At 46.5% G+C, this 21384-nt stretch overlaps 1 protein-coding gene across 1 annotated transcript in view; it reads left to right on the top strand.

Moving 5' to 3' along the window:
* Nucleotides 1–13937, top strand: part of cers6 (ceramide synthase 6) — a 168294-nt gene extending 154357 nt beyond the window's left edge. The window contains exons 9-11 of the mRNA XM_084314429.1: nucleotides 4222–4378; nucleotides 6087–6110; nucleotides 13008–13937. Of these exons, the coding sequence (XP_084170555.1) occupies nucleotides 4222–4378; nucleotides 6087–6110; nucleotides 13008–13202 (376 nt within the window). The 3' untranslated portion in view covers nucleotides 13203–13937. The remainder of the gene's footprint in view (nucleotides 1–4221; nucleotides 4379–6086; nucleotides 6111–13007) is intronic.
* The last annotated feature ends 7447 nt before the right edge of the window (nucleotides 13938–21384 follow it).

The following is a 21384-nucleotide window of genomic DNA, read 5'->3' as shown; positions in this document are numbered from 1 at the left end:
AGTGAACAGAAGGCCACACCCCCTCAGCCTACTGAGAGTTAATCATCTCTATAGTGTCTAGTGAACAGAAGGCCACGCCCCCTCAGCTTACTGAGAGTTAATCATCTATTCTATATACTATAGTGTCTAGTGAACAGAAGGCCACACCCCCTCAGCTTACTGAGAGTTAATCATCTATACTATAGTGTCTAGTGAACAGAAGGCCACGCCCCCTTAGCTTACTGAGAGTTAATCATCTATACCAGGGGTGCCCAACCTTTTTTGAACCAAGATCTACTTTTTTATTTACCACCTAGCCCGAGAGCTACCAGCCAAAATTTTATTTTGTAAGCCGTCATTTGAGGCTTTATAAAAGCAGCATAATGAACACAAATCTGTCAGTGCCGAGTCCAACCTCATCTTAAATAACAAACAGCATTGCTTGTTGTAGTTAACAAGGAGAGGAAGAGTTGATTTAGCAAAAAAAAAAAAAAAAATAATCGAATTTTATTAATCAAGATCTACTTGAAATCAGCCCGCGATCTACCTGTCGATCGCGATCGACTGGTTGGGAACCACTGATCTATACTATAGTGTCTAGTGAACAGAAGGCCACGCCCCCTCACCACTGAGAGTTAATCATCTATACTATAGTGTCTAGTGAACAGAAGGCCACGCCCCCTCAGCTTACTGAGAGTTAATCATCTATACTATAGTGTCTAGTGAACAGAAGGCCACGCCCCCTCAGCTTACTGAGAGTTAATCATCTCTATACTATAGTGTCTAGTGAACAGAAGGCCACGCCCCCTCAGCTTACTGAGAGTTAATCATCTATACTATAGTGTCTAGTGAACAGAAGGCCACGCCCCCTCACCACACAGAGTTAATCATCTATACTATAGTGCAGGGGTAGGCAACCCTAGGCACGCGTGCCTGCATAGGCACGCGGGGGCATTTTCATAGGCACAGGGGGCAGCAGTAAAAAAAAATATATATATATATATATAATTTTTTTTTTGTATTATTATTATAGTGAAATATATCATTCAGTAACATTTGCAGAGCCTTATAACAAACACATTATTACGGTCACCATTGTGACCAGTGGGATTATTCAACACATTTTATTATTTATTTTTCTATTTCATTGAACATTGCACATGTTAAAAGCCATTTCTTTTACTCAAAATGTGAGTATTACCAAGTCAACTTGTGTTCTTAAAACAATGACAATAAACATAGTTTTATTAGGTTGAAATAATGTGGTTGTGTAGTTATTTTTCTGTTAACTTATTATGGATTGAAAACCGAAAACCTTAATGCACAGTAACTGAACTCAATATTTTAAAGTTCTGGTAACTTATTATTATAATTTTTTTTACAGTGTAGTCTTGCGATCAATCAAAACTTATTTACACGATATACCTCACATTCACCCTCCATTCACATCCTGGTGTTCTCCTGGTATTCTCCATTAGGCCTGTAGGTGGAGCTATGACAGCACATAGCTCGATGGTGTGTGATGTGTCCAAAAATGAATGGGCAAATGTGAGTGAAATGGTCGCACTGTATGCAGCTGTTTGTCTGCATTGCATCCCCCCCCCCCCCCCCCCAACACAGATTTAGGGTTGATACAACCATCATAATAATATTGTTAATAATAACAATAACAATAATGATGTAATAATGTAAAAATTATCATTAAAAAGACCGGATTATGAAGAAAAAAAATATGATACATGGAATATTGTTGAGGCACACTAGTTACAACTATATTTCAAACAGGCACTCCATGTCAAAAAGGTTGCTGACCCCTGCTATAGTGTCTAGTGAACAGAAGGCCACGCCCCCTCACCACACATAGTTAATCATCTCTATACTATAGTGTCTAGTGAACAGAAGGCCACGCCCCCTCAGCTTACTGAGAGTTAATCATCTCTATACTATAGTGTCTAGTGAACAGAAGGCCACGCCCCCTCAGCTTACTGAGAGTTAATCATCTATACTATAGTGTCTAGTGAACAGAAGGCCACGCCCCCTCAGCTTACTGAGAGTTAATCATCTATACTATAGTGTCTAGTGAACAGAAGGCCACGCCCCCTCAGCTTACTGAGAGTTAATCATCTATACTATAGTGTCTAGTGAACAGAAGGCCACGCCCCCTCAGCTTACTGAGAGTTAATCATCTCTATACTATAGTGTCTAGTGAACAGAAGGCCACGCCCCCTCAGCTTACTGAGAGTTAATCATCTATACTATAGTGTCTAGTGAAAAGAAGGCCACGCTCCCTCAGCTTACTGAGAGTTAATCATCTCTATACTATAGTGTCTAGTGAACAGAAGGCCACGCCCCCTCAGCTTACTGAGAGTTAATCATCTATATTCTATACTATAGTGTCTAGTGAACAGAAGGCCACGCCCCCTCACCACACAGAGTTAATCATCTCTATACTATAGTGTCTAGTGAACAGAAGGCCACACCCCCTCACCACACTGAGAGTTAATCATCTATACTATAGTGTCTAGTGAACAGAAGGCCACGCCCCCTCACCACACTGAGAGTTGGCTGGTGTGCTCAGGGAGGGTGAAACACTAAAAACACTTAGAACAAATCAAATGATACATCTGAAGCTGAATAAAATGACACTCCTGACATTAACATACCACAATAAGCCTTTGTTATTGATACTGAATCAACATCGTTGTACTGGATCTTTCAAATGCTCTCCGTACAAGTTTTTGTGTATCTTGTTTGATAAATGAGGCCCATTGTGTACAGTAAATATGTGGAGCGTTAGTGGTAGCGTTCTTCACCTCATTTCAGTCCCTTTACTGGGATGTAAAATATGCTTCTTCTCGCTGGGCTCCAGCGATTGGGGCAGAGTGGCTAAGCATGAGTGAATTACTGAATGAAGAGATTATCCAGCACAGGTACAGTACAACAAAAAGAAGTTTGGCATCCAACCAGAGTTCAAATGTAACAGTAAAGTGTAACAGTAATATACAATGTACAGGTGATTAAACTGGGTATAGAATATATAAATTAGTACTACTGAGTAATGGTGCTAATCAGATGTATGTACAGAGTTGTAGTATTAATATGTACAGTGTTACAGATATAAAGACACTATGGTAGTAAGTCATACTGGCCAGCAGTGTAACTAGTAAGAGTAGGTAAGAGATATGTACAGATATAGATATAGTATACTATCTACAGATATGTAAAAAGGATTATATGCAGGTATGTACAAACAGATGTACTGGCCATGAGACTCCGGTAGCGCTTGCCTGACCGCAGCAGTGCAAAGAGGCAGTTGTTTGGGTGGCTAGAGTCTTTGACTATTATCTTAGCCTTGGCCCTGCAACGCTTGGTGTAAATGTCCTGGAGAGTGGGAAGCCCACCTCCAATTGTGCGCTCGGCTGAACGGGCCACTCTCTGCAGTCTGCTGCGGTCGTGTGCGGTGCTATTCCCAAACCAGGAGGTGATGTTACCAGTCAGGATGCTCTCTATTGTGCATGAGTAGAAATTCTTAAGGATCTTCTGACTCGCTTTGAACTTCCTTAGGCGCCTGAGGAAGTAGAGGCGCTGCCGTGCCTTCTTTACTACACTGTCAATGTGTGTGGTCCATGTCATTGTCATTGTCCAATCTTTCGCCGTCGACTAAAGACTCACTTCTTCAACCATTATCTGAAATGATAAAAAAAAAAAAAAAAAAAAAGAAAAAAAAAAAACCCGGCTAACCTTAATGTCATGCACTTGTCCTAATAAACTAACCTACACTGTAACACGCAACACTTTGATGAACATTGTTACTCAGCTGATAGAGTTATACCCTTCTTGCTGTCTTGTCGCACAGAACTTGTAAGTCGCTTTGGATAAAAGCGTCAGCTAAATGACTAAATGTAAATGTAAATGTAAATGTCAAGTCCTCGGATATGTGGACTCTTGAGGTACTTGAAACTCTCTCGACTGGTGCCCCGTAGATGCTGAGGGGGCTGTAGTCCCTGGCCCCCAACCTCCTAAAATCCACAATAATTTATTTGGTTTTGCTGACGTTCAGGGAGAGGCTGTTCTCCTGCTGGCACCACAGCGCCAGGTTCTCTACCTCTCCCAGGTAGGCCCTCTCATCGTTGGCAGAGATCAGGCCCACCACAGCTGTGTCGTCAGCAAACTTAACGATTATGTGTCACTGTTGTGCTTCACCGGGACGCACGCGTTAAGATCCTCCTCTTTCTCCCCCAGGATTCTGAACACGACGTTGTTCGAGAGCTGGGAGATCGTGGGTCCGTACCCGTCCTGGTGGGTCTTCAACCTGCTGCTGGTGCTGCTGCAGCTGCTCCACTCCTTCTGGTCCTACCTCATTGTGAAGATCGCCTGCAGGGCCGTCTCCAGGGGCAAGGTGAGGGGTTAACAGTTCAGATACAACACTGCTTCTGGTTCTACCTCATAGTGAAGATCGCCTGCAGGGCCGTCTCCAGGGGCAAGGTGAGGGTTAACAGTTCAGATACAACACTCCTTCTGGTCCTACCTCATCGTGAAGATCGCCTGCAGGGCCGTCTCCAGGGGCAAGGTGAGGGTTAACAGTTCAGCTGCTCCAATCCTTCTGGTCCTACCGCCTAGTGTAGATCGCCTGCAGGGCCGTCTCCAGGGGCAAGGTGAGGGTTAACAGTTCAGCTGCTCCAATCCTTCTGGTCCTACCGCCTAGTGTAGATCGCCTGCAGGGCCGTCTCCAGGGGCAAGGTGAGGGTTAACAGTTCAGATACTCCTTCTGGTCCTACCGCCTAGTGTAGATCGCCAGGAGCAAGGTGAGGGGCTAACAGTTCAGATACTCCTTCTGGTCCTACCGCCTAGTGAAGATCGCCAGGGGCAAGGTGAGGGGCTAACAGTTGTCATAAACGGGTCCACACGTGATAACAATTTAACAATTATTTATTTAATCCTATATCTAAACAAAAGAATGATTGACATAAACAATGAATATGGGTGTATCAGAATCAGTCGTGAATGCGGTGTGTGGATGAGTGAGAAAGTGGTGCGTGTAAGTATTAGTATTATATATCAAAGGATCAAGGTGGGTGCTGGACAACCTGTTCCTAGGAGTGGAGAAGCAGACAGAGGGAGTTAGACAGGGGAAACATAAATACACATGCAGGCAGCTCTCTGCACTGCCCAGGTGAGAGCAATTGGGCTAACGAGCCACCCACTCCACCATGCTCCCTAGACTCACCCATTAGCAGGTAGAGTGGGGGTCGTCACACAGTTCAGATACAACACTTGAAAGAGGCTTTTTCAATAATAATAATGATAATAATAATAATAATAATAATAATAATAATAATAATAATAATAATAATAATAATAATAATAATAATAAATGTTATGTGTATAGCACCTTTCATACAAGAATTGCAGCTCAAAGTGCTTCACAGCCTCAAAAAAGACAGGCACAAAATGAACACATAAAGTGAGCTAATTGTTTTTCACATTAGGATTCCCACATCCCAATAGCCACCTTGTTTATGGTTAGATTCTATGGCAGTTTTAAAAAAGAGTCAAATGGAGAGACGGAGTAATAAATACATGAAAGAAAATATTATTTGAGAGACGTTCGTAAATTTACTGTTCAAAAAGCTAAGAAAGGGATTAAAATGAGATGTGTTTCTATTGTATTGTTGTGTATTTGACAAATAATGAACTTGAACTTGATGATTACCAAGTCAATTGAAATACCTGAACAGACACGGGGCTACCGGGAGCTTGGTGCGTCTGGCAAGAGCTTGTATGGAACACACAAGTATTTAAATTGGTGCGCAAATGCAGCTGCCAGTTCAGGGTCGCTATGTGTTGTCTCTTTTTGCTAGTATGGTCATGCAATTGGTATTCAATTGAGCTCTTAAGTGGTATTAAAAATGGTCTTAAATTGAACTTGTTGAAACCTGTGCATACATTCTCATGAAGGTCTGTGTAGTGAGTTATTAGTACCTCCTCTGTTGTAGCCATCTTTGACCGTTCCTTTCTCTTCTCTCTTCTCTCTTCTCTCTTCTCTCTTCTCTCTTCTCTCTTCTCACTTCTTTCTTCTCTCCATGTGAACCTGCCAACCCTCTCAGGCTGGAAAGTGGAATCCTTTACATGTAAGTAAAGCCCAGTTCAGCAACAGCTAAGTCCAACTACTGTCTGTTCACCTGCACCTTATGTCGCACTGAATCACTTAATCATCTGCATACATCACGGTCCGGACTGTCCAATCACCTCAAAATTAAAGGAACACGCCTTTTATCGGTATCTACTGTATCTTCTTCTCCAGAGTCAGACAAGAAGACGGATACCAACTTTGTCTCCGTTCAGTAGAAAAGCTATCCGGCTGCAAGGTAGCCTAGCTGAGCGCAAATTAATTAAGCATTACATCACGCGACGGAGTGTGTTATACGAATTAGATCACACCTAGGGGTGGTTGTTAGGCCCGAGACGCAGCCGAGGGTCGTTAGACCCCCCCTAGGCGTGATCTAATTCGTATAACACACGACTTCAAGTGATGTAATGCGTTTATACAATGGCCGAATTCACCCAACCGTATTGCTATACAATAAACACACAGTAATTGAAGCATAATGGAGATTTATTCACAAAACCATCCACAGAAAAAGTAGGTCCAAAAAAAAGAAAAGTTGCCTCCGTGTCTAGAAGCAGAGGGAGGTGCGGTGCTACAAAGCATGGCATCTAACAACAAACTTCATATAAATCCCGCGATTTATTATTGTTTTGACAATGGGTCATGACAAACCAATTGCATAATCCAACATATGTTGTTACGAATATATCCATACTTCCATTGTGTCCGGGACATCCAGTGAAATCGCTTCGTGTGACAGTGTCTTTTTGAAGCAGAGGGAGGTGCAGAGGAGGGGCTACAAAGCATGCCATCTAACAACAAACTTCATATAGACTGCCAGCCAGCTTTTGCGCAACGGAGAAATACAATTTCAATTGTGACGAGACACAGCGAGGAAAATAATACAGTCGGGCAATCTAACAAGAATTAACGTATTTACAAGTGTGTCAGTGTAATGGTGAAGTCAAGTGCTTTGAGCAGGATAAACTTATAACTTATATTATATGTTACAGTATATAAAAATACCGTTTAACTTTTGTGCAGTAACTGAAGCTGCCACACCCCCCCTTCCAACGTGCCTGATTGTTATGCATTTTACTCTGCCAATTGGCGACCCAATAAAAACGGGTCCGCGACCCATTTTGGCCGAATTCTTATTTTGTTTCAAATGACATAATCCAACATATGTGTAACGAACTAACATATTCCAGTTGACTATCTTTTTTGGAGGATTCGTTCAAAGGCTATTCATACTTCCATTTGTCTATCTATGGCGGACTCATTCAGAAAAAGTAATTCGGTTGTGGGAGGGACCTGGGGTCACGTGGAGTGTGTTATACGAAATAACAACAGCTAACTTGACTGTTTCAGCCAATCAGAATCAAGATATTTGCATGCCATTGTATAATGGAAGCTAGACTAGCTTAAAACTCCGGGAGAAGTGTTTCTGGCCAACAGCTAGGCCTGCTGATTCGTATCCGCTTCCATTAACTTGTGCTAAGCTAGGGTCCTGTAGCTTGCAGCCGGATAGCTTTCCACTGAACACACAGAGAGAAAGTTGGTATCTGTCTTCTCGTCTGACTCTGGAGAAAACGGTAAGTGCAGTTCCCATAATCACTACTGCATTAAGTAATATACAGGTGCAGCTCGATGAATTAGAATATTGTGGAAAAGTTATTTTATTTCAGTAATTCAATTCAAAAAGTGAAACTCTCGTAGATTATAGATTCATTACACACAAAGTGAAATATTTCAAGCCTTTATTTGTTTTAATTTGGATGATCATGTCTTACAGCTCATGAAAGCGCAAAAGTCTGTATCACCAATACAAAATTTAAAATAGATGGATTTTTCTTTTGTACCGTATATAGAAATGTCGGCCTTCTGAAAAGTATGTTCATGTATGTTCACTCAGAACTTGGTTCGGGCTCCTTTTGCACAAATGACTGCATCAATACAGCTAAATATATAGACTTTTCCACAATATTAAAATGTATTGAGCTGCACCTGTATATATAGTACACTACATGCTTTTATGTTGCCAAATGTGGTTCCAGACACCTGTAGGTTGTGTTTGTAGCAACGAATAAACCCAGAATAAGAATGATGGGAAGTAATATGAATTAGAGTTTTCTTTTCTTAAATAAGATAAGATATTACTTTATTGATCCCCTTGGGGGAAATTTGGCCATCATAGCAGCATGGGGGAGGGGAGGGGGGTGATTAGACTGGGTATAAAATTGATAAATTTGTACTACTGAGGAATATCACTAATCAGATGTATGTACAGAGTTGTAGTAGTATTATCTACAGTGATACAGGTATAAAGACACTATGGTAGTAAGTCATACTGGCCAGCAGCATAACTAATAAGAGTAGGTAAGGGATATGTACAGATATAGTATCTACAGATATGTACAAATGATTATATGCAGGTATGTACAGACATATGTGGATAGAATAATTAAGCATTACATCACGCGCAGGAGTGGTTTGTGAACAATAAACCATGCCTAGGGGTGGTCGTTAGACCCCCCTAGGCATGGTTTATTGTTCACAAATCACGACTGAAAGTGGTGTAAAGCTTTTATACAACTGCCACATTCATCCAACCTTATTTCTATACAATAAACACACATTAATCGAAGATTTATTGAAAAAACCATCCGCCAGAAAAAGTTGTTCCCACAACTACAAAAAAGACAATTTGCCTCCATGTGGAAGCAGATCGGAAGTGCATCCAACCAACTAACACATCCAACTGTGTATTATTGGAATGATTGAGAGAAGTTGCCTCATGTGGAAGCAGCTTGAAGTGCATCCAACCAACTAACACATCCAACTGTGTATTATTGGAATGATTGATTGAAAATTTTATTACCAGATGCAGAATGGGTACAATACAGTACGGCTCAATACACACAATTGTTAAGGGAATGCAGACCTACTTTCCATAGAACTTCATTCTTAGATGCTTCTATAGAAAGTAGGTAAAACAAATGAAAATGTTTTCTTTGCCCTATAGGGAAAAAAACGTTTTCTTCGCCCTATTTTTTATTTTTTTTTTAAACCTACTGTAGAGGGCCTAAACTTAACCAGTTGGAAACCAAGCATACAGTAATAAAATTAGCAATCAATCAATCAATCAACTCAATAGGCCATGCTCACTTAGAACAGCGCAGCACCCAGCTCTCTCTCAGTCTGACTATCCCCCGCGTTGCAGGCAGAGTGTGCGTGTGTGTGTGTGTGTGTGTGTGTGTGGGGGGGGGGGGGGGGGGTGTGGCGGTGGGTGGAGACTAGAGCGAGCGCTGACAGTCGAAAGGAAAAAGAAATTAAAAAAAAATTGAAAATTAATCAATCAATCAATCAATTTTTCTTTTGTTACAGAATGATTCAAGACCCATCAATTACATCATCCAACATTGTTTAAACGACTAAGACATTCGCTGTGACAGAATCGCTTGATATTTAGTCGTTTAGTCGCTATCAACATATCCATTTGTAAAGATTATTGTCCACCTTCTTGTGATCTGGCGGATTGATGTGATGTGATTCGGTTGTGGGCGGGTCCTGGGCCAGCAAGCGTGGACTGATCGCAATACATACGTGTAAATGGACTGTTTCAGCCAATCAGAATCGAGAAATTTGCATGCCGTTGTATAAATATATATATACGGTATATACAGGATTATTGTATATGCTATCATTCAGACTTCTATGGGTTATATGCAGGTATATAGATTAGATTTCAAATGTATCGTCAGCATGCAGCACAAGTACAGTACAACAAAAAGAAGTTTATCATCCAACCAGAGTGCAAATGTAACAGTAAAGTGCAACAGTAATATACAACGTACAGGTGATTGAACTGGGTATAAAATATATGAATTGGTGCATGTAATTGATCTCAAAGCGAGAGGTGGAGACACACAGCCTCCCCAGGTATCTCTCCTCTCCCCAGGTCTCTCCTCTCTCCCCAGGTCTCTCTCCTCTCTCCCCAGGTCTCTCTTCTCCCCAGGTCTCTCTCCTCTCTCCCCAGGTCTCTCCTCTCTCCCCAGGTCTCTCTCCTCTCTCCCCAGGTCTCTCCTCTCCCCAGGTCTCTCTCCTCTCTCCCCAGGTCTCTCCTCTCTCCCCAGGTCTCTCCTCTCCCCAGGTCTCTCCTCTCTCCCCAGGTCTCTCTCCTCTCCCCAGCTCTCCTCTCTCCCCAGGTCTCTCCTCTCTCCCCAGGTATCTCCTCTCCCCTGTTCTCTCTCCTCTCTCCCAGGTCTCTCCTCTCTCCCTAAGTATCTCCTCTCTCCCCAGGTCTCTCCTCTCTCCCCTGGTCTCTCCTCTCTCCCCAGGTCTCTCCTCTCTCCCCAGGTCTCTCCTCTCTCCCCTGGTCTCTCCTCTCTACCCAGGTATCTCCTCTCTCCCCAGGTCTCTCCTCTCCCCAGGTCTCTCCTCTCCACAGGTCTCTCTCCTCTCCCCAGGTATCTCCTCTCCCCTGGTCTCTCCTCTCTCCCCTGGTCTCTCCTCTCCCCAGGTCTCTCCTCTCCCCAGGTATCTCCTCTCCCCAGGTCTCTCCTCTCCCCAGGTATCTCCTCTCCCCAGGCCTCTCCTCTCTCCCCTGGTCTCTCTCCTCTCCCCAGGTATCTCCTCTCCCCAGGCCTCTCCTCTCTCCCCTGGTCTCTCTCCTCTCCCCAGGTCTCTCTCCTCTCTCCAGGTCTCTCCTCTCCCCAGGTCTATCTCCTCTCTCCCCAGGTCTCTCCTCTCCCCAGGTCTCTCTCCTCTCCCCACGTCTCTCCTCTCTCCCCAGGTCTCTCTCCTCTCCCCAGGTATCTCCTCTCCCCAAGTCTCTCCTCTCCCCAGGTCTCTCCTCTCTCCCAGGTCTCTCTCCTCTCTCCCCAGCTCTCTCTCCTCTCCCCAGGTCTCTCCTCTCTCCCAGGTCTCTCCTCTCCCCAGGTATCTCCTCTCTCCCCAGGTCTCTCCTCTCTCCCCAGGTCTCTCCTCTCTCCCCAGCTCTCTCTCCTCTCCCCAGGTCTCTCCTCTCTCCCCAGCTCTCTCTCCTCTCCCCAGGTCTCTCCTCTCTCCCCAGGTCTCTCCTCTCTCCCCAGCTCTCTCTCCTCTCCCCAGGTCTCTCCTCTCCCCAGGTCTCTCTCCTCTCCCCAGCTCTCTCTCCTCTCCCCAGGTCTCTCCTCTCTCCCCAGGTCTCTCTCCTCTCTCCCCAGGTCTCTCTCCTCTCCCCAGCTCTCTCTCCTCTCCCCAGGTCTCTCTCCTCTCCCCAGGTCTCTCTCCTCTCCCCAGCTCTCTCTCCTCTCCCCAGGTATCTCCTCTCTCCCCAGGTCTCTCTCCTCTCTCCCCAGGTCTCTCTCCTCTCTACCCAGGTCTCTCTCCTCTCTCCCCAGGTCTCTCTCCTCTCCCCAGGTCTCTCCTCTCCCCAGCTCTCTCTCCTCTCCCCAGGTCTCTCTCCTCTCCCCAGGTCTCTCCTCTCCCCAGGTCTCTCCTCTCTCCCCAGGTCTCTCTCCTCTCTCCCCAGGTCTCTCTCCTCTCCCCTGGTCTCTCCTCTCTCCCCAGCTCTCTCTCCTCTCCCCAGGTCTCTCCTCTCTCCCATGGTCTCTCCTCTCCCCAGGTCTCTCTCCTCTCTCCCCTGGTCTCTCCTCTCCCCAGCTCTCTCTCCTCTCCCCAGGTCTCTCCTCTCTCCCAGGTCTCTCTCCCCAGGTCTCTCCTCTCTCCCCAGGTCTCTCCTCTCCCCAGCTCTCTCTCCTCTCCCCAGGTCTCTCTCTCCTCTCCCCAGGTCTCTCTCCTCTCTCCCCAGCTCTCTCTCCTCTCCCCTGGTCTCTCCTCTCCCCAGGTCTCTCTCCTCTCCCCAGGTCTCTCCTCTCTCCCCAGCTCTCTCTCATCTCCCCAGGTATCTCCTCTCCCCAGGTCTCTCTCCTCTCTCCCCAGGTCTCTCCTCTCCCCAGGTCTCTCTCCTCTCTCCCCAGGTCTCTCCTCTCCCCAGGTATCTCTCCTCTCCCCAGGTCTCTCCTCTCTCCCCAGCTCTCTCTCCTCTCCCCAGCTCTCTCTCCTCTCCCCAGGTCTCTCCTCTCTCCCCAGGTCTCTCCTCTCTCCCCAGCTCTCTCTCCTCTCCCCAGGTCTCTCCTCTCTCCCCAGGTCTCTCTCCTCTCCCCAGCTCTCTCTCATCTCTCCCCAGGTCTCTCCTCTCCCCAGGTCTCTCTCCTCTCCCCAGGTCTCTCCTCTCTCCCCAGCTCTCTCTCCTCTCTCCCCAGGTCTCTCCTCTCCCCAGGTCTCTCTCCTCTCCCCAGGTCTCTCTCCTCTCTCCCCAGGTCTCTCCTCTCCCCAGGTCTCTCTCCTCTCCCCAGCTCTCTCTCCTCTCCCCAGGTCTCTCTCCTCTCCCCAGCTCTCTCCTCTCTCCCCAGGTTTAGTTTAGTTTACTCCGTTTATTTGATTAGGGACAGTGCATATCAATCAACAGTTTATACATTTATAAATGAATACAAATTAAAAACTGTAAATATGCCAACATTAGCAGGGTTGCTAGTTTTCAGTTGTAGTCCCTGGGCTAGATGTTTAAGCCAGAAAAGAAACAAGAAAAATAGAAGGACATTAGAGCTAATATAAAAAACAGTTTAAAAACATATTCTGTACATTCACTCACTAGGCATTCGTGCATCTATAAAAAAGAAATCCCACTGTACAGGGATAAATCAAAGCTATACATGTATAAAAACACTGTATAGGCAGGCACACATATACATAATCATAAATCACATAACCACATAATCACAATCAGGACAGTCAGGCTAGTGGGCAAACATACGGGGGCTGGGCAGCTGGACTGCGACGTGATGGTCATGGTAATGGTCATGGTCACAGACCTGATTTTGTAACAGCCATGATTTGAGTGTGTGTGTGAAGGTCTCTCCTCTCCCCCACGCAGGTCTCTAAAGACGACCGCAGCGACATCGAGTCCAGCTCCGACGAGGACGACAGCCCCGCCACGCCCAGTCAGAAGCAGCACCACGGCAGCGGCGCCGCCAACGGGACCAACAGAACCCACGGGACCAGCAACAGAACCCCCCACGGGACCAACGGCTACCTGACCGTGCCCTCCTCCTGTACAGAGGACCACTGACACCCCCTTCCCCCTCCGTCAGACATTATACCACCGGAACCAAGCTGCAGACATCATCCATGTGTGTGCGTGCGCGTGTGTGTGTGTGAGACATGAACAACATTGCCTGTCCGGTACTGGAAGTTCTTCATCGAAAGTCGTCGGTTCGTTCCGTTTCCTCTTCGTCATTTCTTCTCGTTTCTCTATATTAGTATTTGTATCAAAGTGCACTTGATGAAATATCAACGCACCCCCCCCCCCCCCGTCGGTACAAACCCACTCGGTCTCGTTTAGCCAATGAAATTCCACTCGATGGTGTACGCATGCTATTTAAAACATAGTCTGGCATACTAGGGGTGTTTATTATTATTATTTTCTTCTTCTTACGTTAGTGTATTTTTTTATGTTATTTATTTTTTATAGATATGATTATGGTCAAATGCCTTCCTGTCAGTGTTAAAAGATTGTAAAATCTTGGAACAATCGAGACGTTTTATTCTTTGGTTTCATTCCATCTGCTGTAGACTGCTGTACTAGGGATATACAGTACCATCTGCTGTAGACTACTGTAGAGATATACAGTACCGTTGATTACTGGGGGGGAAGAAGACGCAGAAGAAGCGGGTTTTGCTTTCGATGCCGTGCCCCCCGATGTGACGCCAAGACGATGATTGAATTTGTTTCACTCACAGACGAATTGTAAATGTGTGTAATTCTACTCACAGGAACATCGTCGCGGGAAGAAAAGAAAGCACTCTCCCACTCGTAAAACTGTAAATGAGATGAGTATCGACAACAGTATTATGTGCAAAAAGATATGGCTAGATGCTGTATTTGCCATTCGAAGCATTTTGTTAAGTATTCTGGTACATTTCTGGTAAGAGTTTCATTAAATGTCCTTTGTCCTCTTGAGAGGCAGACATGAGGTGTTTGGAGTTATTTGGCGGGAAACCCAACATTGCAAACGAGCACCAGTCCAGTCCGTCCGATTCGTTTTTTTTATCCGCAAAGAATAATTTAGAACTCTTATCTCTTTTTATTATTTGGAAATGTAAATAAATGATGTTGCAGGATGCATTTAACACAAACTAAATCAAATCAAAATCACATTTATTTGTAAATCAAATCAAATCAAATCAAATTTATTTGTAAGGCCCGACAACACACGTTAATGTCCCCATGGGCCGGACACGTCTTCTTTAAACAAGTCAAGAAGAAACATAACAATAAGTCAAGAACACCATAAGGTCCAACAATTTTCAAATAAATGCAAATAAATAATAGAATGCAAGCACTCCCAGACATACCCCACGCAAAGGTAAGGAAAAACTCACTAAAACCTAACAATAGGGAAAAAATGCACCACAGGCAGTGTGGAGGAGAGAAACCTTAGAAGGGCCATTCAAGGGGGGATCTCCCTTCTTAGATGTTTATTTGTAAAGCCCGAAATCACAAGGTAATGTCCCCCATGGGCCGGACAAGTCTTCGTTAAACAAGTCGAGAAGAAACATCACAATAAATCAAGAACAAAAACCCACCATGAAATCCAAAATAAATGTAAAATAAATAAATAAATGCAACACTCCCAGACATACCCCACGCGAAGGTAAGGAAAAACTCACTAAAAAACCTAGCAATAGGAAAAAAGCACCACGGGCATTGTGGAGGAGAGACACCTTAGAAGGGCCATTCAAGAGGGGATCCCCCTACTTGGATGTTGGTGATAATAGTGTTGATCGATGGATGTATTCCGCTCTGATCCATTTGAAGTATAGGGGCGACGTAGAGAGGATTGCACCATCTTGGCCATCCCCACGAGACATCCACCACCTTGGCCATCCCCACGAGACATCCACCACCTTGGCCATCCCCACGAGACATCCACCACCTTGGCCATCACCACGAGACATCCACCACCTTGGCCATCCCCACGAGACATCCACCACCTTGGCCATCCCCACGAGACATCCACCACCTTGGCCATCCCCATGAGACATCCACCACCTTGGCCATCCCCACGAGACATCCACCACCTTGGCCATCCCCACGAGACATCCACCACCTTGGCCATCCCCATGAGACATCCACCACCTTGGCCATCCCCACGAGACATTCCACTCACAGAGAGATGGGGACTGGGGTTAGAGAGTTTGCGTGTTTGTGGTGGGCGGACATACAGTAGGAGCAATAGATGCATGTAGTAAGCATATATGTGAATAAAATAGAAGTAGTTAACCCAGCAATGAACTAGAACAGGCATGGTTTAGACGTTGTAGGTCGGACAGAAGACGGTATGAAGCTGATCCATGACCTCAATGGTGCTCGTAACCAAAATGGGGTAGAACAGTCACTGCAACCTTCGCCATCACCCCGAGACATCCACCATCTTGGCCATCACTACGAGACAACCACTCACAGACGGGTTAGAGAGTTCCCGTGTTTGTAGTGGGCGGACATAGGAGCAATAAATACATGTAATGAGCATATTATGCATACATGGTGACAATAGAATCAAAGTATATACAGGGTTTGCACAAGGTCCTTGAAGTGCTTAAAAAAGTCAAGGCTTGGAATTCCTTGAAAACAGTAAATTTTTTAACAAGGTGCTTAAAAAGTCCCTGAAATTCAAATCAACCATTCGCATTTTGTTCATCCATGATCAAATTGTTCTGAATCAAGAAATTGAATACATTTTTATTTTAATTGGTTTTAAGCCATACATATTGGATTCTATTTTCTTTTCTATAAAAAACAGAATTTAAAAGTGAATTGTATCTCTTTAAATGCCCTTTTAAAATGAAAAATTGTGCTTGGAAAAGTACTTGAAAGTCCTTGAATTTCATCTTGCAATGTCTGGGAACCATGTATATAAGACAATTATGAAATGAAAGTAGTAAATAGAACTAAGAAGTACTGCAAGCGCTGGTATACAGGATGAGATACAAGACGATGGCTCAGGGCCACTTGCCCCGGGGGGCAGGAGAACTGTAACTGAGGGGTACAATTCCCTGACTGTATTGTTAGATATGATATTTAATACCACTACCTCTTGTACTTTAACTTCTGGCCATCCAGTACATGATATAAGTATGATGAACACTTTCCCACCTGATGAAACGAATCCACACAAATGTACCAAATCGAATATTTTATATAGCAAAAGGTATATACAACATCCACTTAATTACATTTATGATTTGAAATATGAAATATGCACTTTTATGGCAAATGAGTATTCGTAGGTAAATCAACATTGAATGTCCAATCTCTGGTTACGCAGGGAGTAAGTATACAACCTGGAATATTTAGGAAACGATAGCGATGGTACTTAAATGATTATAGCTGGATACACTAAGGGGGGGGGGGGGGGGGTCCCGCTGGTTGTAAGACAGTAGGAGGGGGGGGGTTAGAGAAGCCGCTGGCGGTATCCCATCTGGCCGACGGTGTCTTGGGAGAATCCAAAGTCTTGGACACGGTGCCCACAGAACCTCGGTCCGCAGACGAATACAGCTGGACCCTCTGTGGACGGTAGCTGCCGGTCCACAACGGAGAGACGTTTATGCGACCTCACTGGTGTAGAGCGCCGTCTCACCTGGAGTCCTCTCCGGGGGGTAATTCCAACACTCCGCAGTGTTGGCCTTTATCCATGGAATAATCAAAGCACCCAAAGCATAATCCAAGCCGTGGAAGGCTCGCCGTCGTCCGGGTAGAGTAATCCAATATACAGGTCCAGTCGCTCTTGGCCCGGAGCTCCTCGGATGCAAGCACCACTAGGGGTCTGCTCAGCCTGGTTAAGCGTCCAGATAACGTCAGGAACGATGGGGGTACTGATAACTTTAGAACTCTAACCGAACGATGCACCATACATAAATAGACTATTATTAGCTTAATAGAATACGTCCAACTCGACGGTATAGTGCCAAACTATGACTATTCAACTATTAATCTACACGATATCTCAATGCCTATTCTGGGCCAAGTAGGCCTTACTACACCACACGTGCGTCGTGGGGAGGCTTTACGTCTGTCACTCTGTTGGAGGGTAAAGAACTGGACTAAAAAAGTTCTACTTTACTTGCGCCATATATATATGCGCTGTGAACAAATAGTACCATTCGTATTTCGCCCGACATATTCCTGCGCGGAACCGGGGCTTGCCACGACATGTTAGGCGGCACGATTGAACTTGGACCTAGGGGTATGGCAACCTGGCGCCAGGTTCTCGTCCAATGGTAGAATGAAACTATTATGGGCTGTTTAGTAGACTAAAGGGATATTCAGTGCATATTGTACAAGGAATATACAGGGGATATCAAACGATATACAAATACAATTAAATATATATATATAAATAAATATACATATTCGGTTTAATCTGATCCTTCACAACAGCCGCCCCCTAATTAGTCCCACCTAATTAGCTAAGCAGAGACAGATTAACCGCACTGTCTACCACTCAAGGTCCGCTGTAAGGGTCAGTCAACTCACAAAGTCATGGGGTCATGGTCATCATCGATAGTATCTGGGAGTCGGGGCAGTTCTATGAGCCTCGCCACGGGACGTGTGTAAGTGCGCCCTTGGACGAGTACTTCAGCTGCTCGGACCTTGCCATCGGCACCGGTGATCACTTTGCTTACGCGGCCAGCCGGCCACATAGCTCTGGGTAGTGACTGGTCAATAATCATGACGACTGTTCCTTCTGTCAAATTGTCTCTCTCTTTTACCCACTTCTGGCGGGTCTGTAGAGACGGTAGGTAGTGAAGTAGGAAGCTGCTCCAAAACTTGTCAGCTAGTACTTGGCTGTACCTCCACATTCTTCGGCCGTTCGCTTCTTCAGGCCTGTACATTGTCTGGGGTAGCGCGGGGTCCAGCCGCCCCATCAAGAGTGTGTTGGGGGTGACTGGGTCGACATCTGCTACATCACTGGGGACGTTGTGTCGGCTGTTCAAGACTATCGGGTACTTAATATCATCCGGTAGATCGGGGGCTCTCCGCAGGCGACCACCCACTCTGATGAGATTATGGGCGTCACTCTCTGGTGCCAGGTGAATCAGTCTGCTGTCTGATGGGACGGGGTTTCCTCCCTGTAGACAGTCTAGCTCATCGGGGAACGAGTCTCTCTGGGCTCGTTGTAGTAGAAGAAGTTCTGCTTCTTCGTAGTCAGCTGCTGACATGTCAGGGGTGGACTGAATCTCTGGGTGGTGCCGCAGGAATGTTCTTTGCTGCGCACTCTCTAGGGTAATGCAGTCATCTATGTTGGGGTCTGTGGAGGCGACAGTGCTCAGTCCACAGAACATAGGTTTCTTGTTCTCAGCCTCCTCGTTACTTGCTTCCCGCTGGGTGGGCGTAGGCCAATCTCCTTCCGGGAGCTTGAGGAATTCTGGTCCGTCACTGTAGATGTTGCGACGGGTTAGGTCATCCAGGGACATTCCCCGGGTGATGACGTCAGCTGGGTTGTGTTTGGTGTCCACATACCGCCAGCTTGCTTCTTCTGTTAACTCTTGAATCTCGGTGACTCTGACTCCCACGAAGACTTTGTATCTGCATGAATCAGACTTGATCCATGTGAGTACTGTCGTGGAGTCTGACCACAAGATTGTTCTGTGCACCGGAATGGTGAGTTCACGTTGGATTAACGTGGCTAGATGCGCTCCTGCGAGGGCTGCGCAGAGCTCTAGACGCGGGATAGATTGTTGCTTTCGGGGGGCTATTCTTGAGCGGGCCAGGATGAAAGCAGTGTGTATCTTTCCTCCCTTCTCTTGGGCACGCAGGTAGGCCACCGATCCGTAGGCTACTTCGGAGGCGTCGCTGAAGACGTGTAGATCAATCTCGCATGTCTCTGGCCTCACTGTGGATGGGAAGTAGCTGCGGCGTATATTGACGCCTGGGAGTGAGCGGAGTTCCGTCTCCCACTCTCTCCATGTTGAGGCAAGGTGTGCGGGTATTGGGTCGTCCCAGCCCTGGTCCTTGTCCCATAGTGCTCGTACAATCATCTTTGCCCTGGTGGTGTAAGGTAGAATACATCCCAACGGGTCATATTGTCTGGCGAGTGTTCTGTACACACTCCGTCTGGTGGTCGGTATCGCCGTCGACCTTCCCTGCTCTGGAGCCAAGGGTTTGTGTCTATAGTGGAGCGAGTCTGTTTTGAAGCGCCAGACTAGTCCTAGTGTCATTTCTTGGGCTTCTCCTGGGATTGTCGCCATCCAGGTCTCGCTGCTGGCAGCCTTGTCCGTGGAGGAGAGGCTGCGCAATACGTGCGGGTCACTGCTGGCCCACTGCCTGAGATCAAAGCCGCCTTTGATCAGGGAGGCGCGTAACTTGATTAGGAGAGCCTCGGCTTCTTCTTGAGTCGAAACGCTTTGTAAACAGTTGTCCACGTAGAAACTGTTCTTCACACTGTGTTGGACCTCTTCATCTGCTGTTGGGTCCTCTGTGACGTGTTTCTGTAGTGCAAATGTAGCACAGCACGGGCTGCATGTGGTTCCGAAGGGGAGTACTTCCCACTGGTAGATGGATGGGTTCTCATCTCCGATCTTCTCTCTCCATAGGAACCGTAGCAGAGGCTTGTCCTCCTCTACTAGTCTCACCTGCAAGAACATCCCTTTGATATCCCCGCTGATAGCCACCTTGTCCTGGCGGAAGCGCAGTAGCACGCCTAGTAGGGAGGGGCCGAGTGTGGGGCCGGGCAAGAGCTCTTTATTCAGATTTTGGGATCCGATCTGGTAGCTGCAGTTAAACACAATGCGATCCTTGCCGTTGTGATGGACCTTGTGATGCGGCACGTACCATGATTCGGTCGTCTGATCGGCCTCTTTAATGTCAATCTTTGTTACGTGTCCCGCTGTGATCAGCTTCTCAATCTCAGCGCGGTACACACTCTCTTGAGCGGGGTCTTTGGCTAGGCGCCACTCCGTGTTCAATAGATAGCGCTCCGTGGCGTCTTTCTTTGCGTGAAAGGTGGGCATTCCCTCTCGCCTCAGGAGTGGAGTTGCGTATCTCATCACTCCGCCGACTGTGACTCTCTTTGTCCCCTGCTCGAGTAGGTTGATGGCGTAAATGTCTTCTTTAGAGCGAATGTCTTTCTTTTCGTTCTTAAAGGGCATTGTCTCTAGGGTCCATAGCCTCTCGACATGCTGCAGGAGAGTGGTGTCTTCTTCTGTCGTTCTGGAGTGGAAGCAGCTAGTGGCTGCTGTTCGGTTGAGAGATTTAGCGAGGGGGCCTTGTAGGGTCCACCCTAGGCGGGTCTCGACTGCTGCAGGACAGCCTCGGGGGCCTGTATGGACCCGGTCAATCGGGACTATGAGTTCTGCATGGTCGGAGCCTATCAGCAGGGTCGGGGTAGCGCCGTCTATGAGCGGGATAGGTAATTGGCGCAGGTGCACATATTTATCCATCAACTTGGTGACAGGGTAGGTGTACTGCGATAGTCCTATTTCTTGGCTGGTGAAAGCATTTGTGATCTTGTACCGTCGCTCTGGCTGCCCGTTTGCTGCGATAGTGAAGGAGACATTCTCGCCCTTTATCGTCTTTAAATCTCTTCTTATTGTCCGAATCGTCATTTCGTTCTTGCTCCCCCGCAGTCCCAGCTGGGTCGCAGCGGAGGCGAGCAGAAGGGTCTTCTCTGACCCGTCATCAAGGACGGCGTAAGTGTCCATGACTTTATCTTGGTAGCTCAATGTCACACGGACTACCTTTAGGAGCACTTGGGCTCCGCTGCTGCTGGCGGGGTCAATGTACATGACACTTGCCTTGGTGCCGCTCCGTGGTGCAGGTATAGGCCGTCTTCCGTTACTTTCGTGTAGTATATCTAGATGGGCTCCATCGCACCGGCTGCACCTTTTCTTTAGGCGGCATTCGGCTGCCATGTGGGGCCGCGCACATCGATAACAGCGCCGGTTGGACTTTATCCATTGACTCACTTCTTCTGCATTCATCTTTGTGAATAGGTCACATTGTGACAGCCAGTGTTCTTTCTCACAGTAGGGACACGCTATCTTCCACTTCTCTTTTCTCGAGGGGGCGCTGTGACTCTTACTGCTCGGTACTGACTCTGATTGGTGCATGACAGTCACCGATCTTCTTCCATCATTTATTCTCCTGGGTCCCTCTCTGGAGCTTGGCGTGCTCCGCCCGAAGGTATCCAGTCGTAAGCTGCTGACTTCTCTCGCCAGGAAGTCGGCTAGATCAAGGAGGGATGGCTCGG

Source organism: Notolepis coatsorum (genome assembly GCF_963971535.1).
Source record: "Notolepis coatsorum genome assembly, chromosome: 5".
NCBI classification, from domain to species: domain Eukaryota; kingdom Metazoa; phylum Chordata; class Actinopteri; order Aulopiformes; family Paralepididae; genus Notolepis; species Notolepis coatsorum.
The sequence above is the reverse complement of the archived record's forward strand: the minus strand, read 5'-3'. Positions and strand labels throughout refer to the sequence as shown.